Source organism: Ceratotherium simum, chromosome 9 (genome assembly GCF_057802395.1).
Source record: "Ceratotherium simum simum isolate JZ-2026a chromosome 9, ASM5780239v1, whole genome shotgun sequence".
In the NCBI taxonomy this organism is placed as follows: Eukaryota; Metazoa; Chordata; class Mammalia; order Perissodactyla; family Rhinocerotidae; genus Ceratotherium; species Ceratotherium simum.
This window is the reverse complement of record NC_141908.1, coordinates 2,573,158-2,578,779: the sequence shown is the minus strand read 5'-3', so window position 1 is coordinate 2,578,779 and position 5,622 is coordinate 2,573,158. Positions and strand designations below refer to the sequence as shown.

At 65.3% G+C, this 5,622-nt stretch overlaps 1 protein-coding gene across 2 annotated transcripts in view; it reads right to left on the bottom strand.

Annotated features, from left to right (window-relative positions):
• HS6ST1 (heparan sulfate 6-O-sulfotransferase 1) overlaps positions 1-3,328 on the bottom strand; it is a 47,679-nt gene extending 44,351 nt beyond the window's left edge. For both annotated transcript variants that reach the window (XR_015553140.1, XM_004423941.3), the window contains exon 1: positions 2,599-3,328. Coding sequence is in view for 1 of the 2 variants with exons in the window: in XM_004423941.3 (XP_004423998.1) it covers positions 2,599-3,125 (527 nt within the window). In the remaining variant the exon portion in view is untranslated. The remainder of the gene's footprint in view (positions 1-2,598) is intronic.
• Between the last annotated feature and the right edge of the window lie 2,294 nt (positions 3,329-5,622).

Genomic DNA, 5,622 nt, shown 5'->3' with positions numbered 1-5,622 from the left:
CACAGCAGGGAAGCGTTGCTCCAAGCCCGCGCAGCGTGCTTGGCCCTGGGAACACAGAGAGGAGGAAGAAAGAAAGGGTCCTCGCCCCGGGTCCAGTCCCCAGAGAGCCCCGTCAGGGCAGCTAGCGGTGCCGGGTCCACCTCCTCCTCAGTTCACCAGCCAGGCGGTCACTCCAACACCTACAGGGCCAGGGGGAGGTTGGGACCTGGCCTTCCAGGAAGGAGGGTGAGGGTGACATCTGAGACTTGAAACCAGGCACCCCACAGAGGCCGGCACTGCCAACGTCGCCCTGGTCAGGTGCTGGGTCCTAGGCAGATGGGACCTCCACAGCACCCCGGCCCAGCCCCAGACCACGGGAGCACTCAGCAGGTGGACTCAGCGCAGACAGGCTCGTAAATGCACAAAACCAAGATACTCTTGCCTCTCAAGAAAGCTTATTAAAAAAGCAATCCACCAAGTGCCTGGGACAGAAATGAAGGGAGAAGTGGGAGGAGGCAGGTGACAGGGAAGGCGGAGCTCTGTCACCTGCCTGGTGGCACAGCCCACTCCCAGACAAGCTGGCAAAGGGAGGGTCTCTTGAGGACCCTGGAATCCCCTCCTCCACCTGGCCACATGCTGCTGAGGTCAGCAACTTCCAGGCCCAGGGTCTGGCAGCCCACAGCAGGGGAGGCATCCCGCTGACCAGGCACAGCCTGCTCCATTCCTGCTACACACATCCACCCCGGGGAGGGGGCGCCGGGGCCTTCCTCATGCAGCACCCCAGGGCCCCATCTGCCCCATCTGGTCCTCCCACTCCTGGCTGTGAGGCCGGCTGGGCCTCCTGCTCTGCTGCACAACTTCCGGAGAAGAGTGACCAGGGGCCTTTTACCTCTGGTGACCCAAAGGGAAAATCAGCCTCAGGAAGCAAAGCGGCAGGAAGAGTGCCCTAGTCGCAACATACGGCAGAGGCCACCTCTGCTGAGCAAGCTTTCTTCAAAAGCACCAGGCCTCTTGGCAACCCCCAGAGCAGGTTCTGCATTCTCCCCTCCTGGGCTCTCCCACACTAAATTCCCTCTGGCAGACAGGATGCTGCCCACCCCCATCTCCCACTACTGCAGCAGGGAGGCGCCCACCTAGCCTATTGGGGTGGGTCAGTGCCCAGTTCCAGGGGCCTACAGCCCTGGGAAGGCAGGAGGGTGGGTGGCAGCTACAAGCTCCCAGGCCCAGCATGTTCTAGTTCAGAGCAGCTGGACCATAGAGGCAGGTGCTACACCAGGAAAGTGCTTCTGTCGGAGCAGACCAAGGGCTGGGCAGGAAGCAATACTTCAAGAGCCCTGGACAGGCAGATGTGTAATCGCTGCGGTCCTAAGGGACCCCGAACATCACTCTCAGACCGGGAGCTGCTGTCTTTGGGGGCGGAGGGGAGACCACGGGAAAGTGGGAGGGGCTCCCCCCAGCAGCAGGGCCCCAACCTGCTGACAGTCTGGGAAAGACCACAGGAAAAGGGCCGAGCAGGGAGAGCAACGCCATGGCCCATATTCAGCTCCGGACTGGCAGGGCACCTGACTTTTACCCCCAAACATACCAGAGACCCTGCACCTTCCTGATCCCACAGACAGCAGATGAACACAACTATGTGGGTCACACAAGCTCTCCATCTCTAGCTTGTCTGTAAATGCAGTGCCAGGGCCGATACAGAAGGCAAACCTAAAGGCAGACAGAAAGACCTCCCTTCTGGCCCTTCCCAGCCCAGACATCCTGGGGAGAAGGCCCCACGGGGCACGGGCACGAACAGCAGAAAAAGAATCTCAACTTTTAACCACGTGAAACCCAGCACTGCTGGGGCTTCTGGCTACAAAGTGATTCCCAAGAGAGCTGCCTCACACACGGGGCAGCCTCGTACCCCCAACCTCCACAGACATGGGGCGCCCCAGGAAAGGCGTCTGGCTGCACAGGTACCCCGACCAGCTGCTCCCCACAACCTGGCTGCTGGCCCCCTTTTGTTCCTCTTTCAGAGCGAGCTTGCGCCCGGTTCTGGCCAACTAACGACCGGAGGCGGCACTGCCTCCTCCCCGCCCAGGTCACACTCCGGCCTTTGTTCCACCTGCACAGCCCGGCGGGCAGAGCCAGCCCGCCCTGGCAGCTCCTCCCGGGAGGGCTGGGGGCCCCACAGGTGCAGGGGGAGAGGCCCTGCACGCTCTCACTTCCGCTCTGGGTATGCGAACCACGCGGGGCAGCGAACGCTCCAGGTGGGCTACACACGGACCGGACCCCGCATTCCCGCCCGACCACCCAAGGCCAGCCCGGACCCACACTGGGCAGGTGCGGGCCCGAGGGCAGTGGGCAGTGACCGGAGGCCGCCCAGGCACTGAGGAGCCTGGCGGGCGGTGCACAAAAGCAGAGAAGCACAGATGAGGTGAGAGCGAGGTCAGACAGCAAAGGACACAGTGGGCCCAACCAGATAAACTAGGGGCCTCCGGCGCCCAGCAGGTCAGGAGCGGTCCAGAGGAGTTGCGGCGAGTGACGGCCACAAGAGGGCAGGAGAAGAGGGCGGGGCACGGCCCGGGGGAGCAACCACAAGCAGGGACCCGACGGCGCGGCCACGCGGCGGGCGCTCACCTGGGCGTGCGCAGCGTGGCGGGGTCGCGGCGGTCCAGAACGCCGGGCACGCAGTTGGTGAGCTCAGTCCAGTCGGCGTGCAGCCCGCAGCTCCAGCCCGTGGAGAAGCGGGAGAAGAGCCAGGTCTCGCGGCGGTTGGGCCGGTAGCAGGTGCACTTCTTCTGGCCGGGCCGGCAGTCGCAGGGCACCTCGAGGCGCACGTTCTGCACGAGGTGGCGGCCGAAGGTGGTGCCGCCCGTCTTCTGGATGTGCAGAAAGACGATCACGTCGTCGCCTTTCATGTCGAAGCGCAGCGAGCGCTCCAGCTCGCGCACCGGGAAGTAGTACTTCTTCTCGTAGTGCGGGTCGGGCGTGGGGAAGAGGTCCAGGTCGTCGGGCGGCGCGCGGCCGCCGGGCGCGCCCAGGCTCAGCCCAGGGCCCGCGTACTGGTACAGGATGAGCATGAAGCACGCCGAGCCCGCCACCACCAGCACGAACTTGCTGGCGCGCTCAACCATGGTCCTGCCGCCGGCGCGCCGCCGCCGCATGTGTCACCATCGCCGGCGGCCCGGGCGCGGGGCGCGGGGGCCTGGGAGGCGAGGGGCGCGGGCGCAGCTGCCGCCGCCGCCGCCCGCGCTCCGGCCCGGCCCGACTACTCGGCGCCCAGGCCGCCCGCAGCGGCGCGCGCCCCGGCCCTGAGCGGCGCCATGGCTGCTCTCCGCCCGGCCCCGGCTCCCCGGCCGCCCCGTGCTCGGCTCCCGCTCGGCCCCGACCCCGGCCCCGGCCCCGGCCCGCGCTCCCTGCGGCCCCGCGCCGGTCACCCCGCTCCGCTCTGCGCCGAGAACGCTCTGCACCGCCCCGCGCGCCGCCGCGTCTCCGCAGTCGCCGCTGCCCCGCCCCGGCCCGCCCCCGGCCCGCCCCCGCGGCGCCTCTTGCCGTCGCCGCCCGCGCCGGTCCTAGGCTCCGCCCCCAGAGTCCGAGGGCCCCAGGTGGGTGCTGGGCGCGGGGACCCGGGACTTGGCCGTGGCGAGGCCGCTCGGAGGCGGGCCGCGCGGTCTGGGCACGGATTCCGTCCGCAGAGGCGTGGGGGGCGACTGCGGAAACGCGGAGCCGGGGCGCGGGCGGCCCTCTGGGCGGGAGGAGGACGCGCTGCGGCTGGCGCCCCTGGGGCCTGGGTCCCCCTCCCCTAGGTCCCGGCTGCGGGTGGAATACCCCTGAAAGGCATTGACCTTGCGCGCTGGGTGCTCGGAAGTTCCAAACGCGAGAGGGCCGGCCTGGACTTGGAGGGACATGGGGGCGGGAACACGCGCGGGCAGGCAAGGAAAGGGAGAGTGGGGGGCGCGGAGTCGCGGCCAGATCCGCCCCGCTTCCTCTGGGGGTGAGGGGGGAGCTTTGGGACAGGGACCCGGAGCCCATCATCGGGAGATGCGGAAGTTTCCGCAGAGGTCTTTGGCCCAGCTTTATGCAGTCCCTTTTTCTTTGAAAGGAACTTCAGCCAATGTGCGTTTTAATCTCTATGCTTATTATAACCCCGGTGAAAAAGTTACAAAACTTGACCCAATAGTATTTGAAATTGTGAGAGTCCGCAAAAAAATTCCGACTTCCGGCTTTGGAGGGTGGATCAGAGGGTCTGGCGGCCCTGGGCCTGTTCTGTGTGCCGTGGTGCTCCCGTGGGCCTCCCCGCGCGCGCGCGGCCTGGCCTGCCCATCTTCTGGCTCGCCGTGCGCGGCTCCTCAGACGCCCCTGCCCTGCCCTGCCTTGGCGTGTGGGGTCCGTCGGGCCTCTGACCCACGCGCCCCGCCCTGACGGTGCTCAGAGGCTGTGGCACCTCCGTGGAGCAAGAGGCGGCCGGGTGGTGACCGGGCTGAAATGACCTGCCCGGTCTCTCAGAGGGCGGGGGCCGGGGCAGCTGTGGGGGGCCCTAGTTTTTTGACCCAGGCTGGAGTCGCCTCTGGGAGGGAGTCCGGCTGCCAGGCCTGGGTTCAAATGCCCACGTCATCCCCTGCCAGGGGCTCCCTGGTTTCTTTCTGTCGGAGGTCCTGAAAGCATGGGGTGGGAGTGTTTGTGAGGGTTTATCGTGTCAATTGTAGCTCAATAAGACTGTTAAAAATATGTAAAATCACACCTGAAAGCCCTCCTGGAAGCCAACCTGGAGAACTGGAAAAATGACTTCCGACCCCCAAAACCCAGTGAAGAGGGGAGCAGGCTATTTTCAAAAGGGGCTGAAGGAACATCCACTCTGGACAGAGAAGTGCAGCGCCCTGAACACAGTTCAGAGTGACCTAGAGCTGGTGGGGGTGGGTTGGGGTGTGACCTAGGGCCCAAAGCGCCCACCTGAAGCTGCTTTAAGACTGTCCGGCCCAGGGAGGCCTGGGGTGGGTTGGGCAGACTTTCCCAGTAGTGATTCATTCTTGCCAGGAGTGGGGCTGGCACAGCAGTGTGCCGGGAGCTGCCCGCCTCTACCTGCAGTCACTTGACCCGTTTTTCTGCTGAGTTCTGCGGTGTCGTCCTTCATGGGGCTGGAGGCGGCAGCTGAGAGCTGGTGGGCAGAGCTGCCCTGGGTCAGCCCTCTAGACGTCTTTACCCAGATGACAGTTCTCTACCGCGTGGTAAATGAAGGCTGCTCTTTATCTAGCACTACTGGGTGCCAGGCCCTGTAGCTGTGTCATTTCTAATCCCAGCAGCAGGCTTTCGGGGTAGACTGATGCTATTTTACAGAGAAAACAGGTTTAGAGAAGTGAAGACCGTCGCCAAGGTCACACGGCTGGCTGGTGGTCTCCTCTGGTGCTTCCTTTTCCTGACCCACGAGAGCAGAGTGGATAAAGCCTGAGCGAAAGCCTCCCCCCTGGGTACCCCTACTTCGGCCCTGGGTGTCTGGGCCCAGCATGCGGCCCACGGTGTCCTCCAGGGCTGACCAAGCTCCTCTCACTTGTGCGAGTCAGCAGAACGGGGATTCTGATCCTGGGCTATCTGGCTTCAGAGCCCGGCACTCACCCACCCTTGCACTCCCCTCGGCTCCCCCAGGCCAGGGGCCAAGGCTGAGGT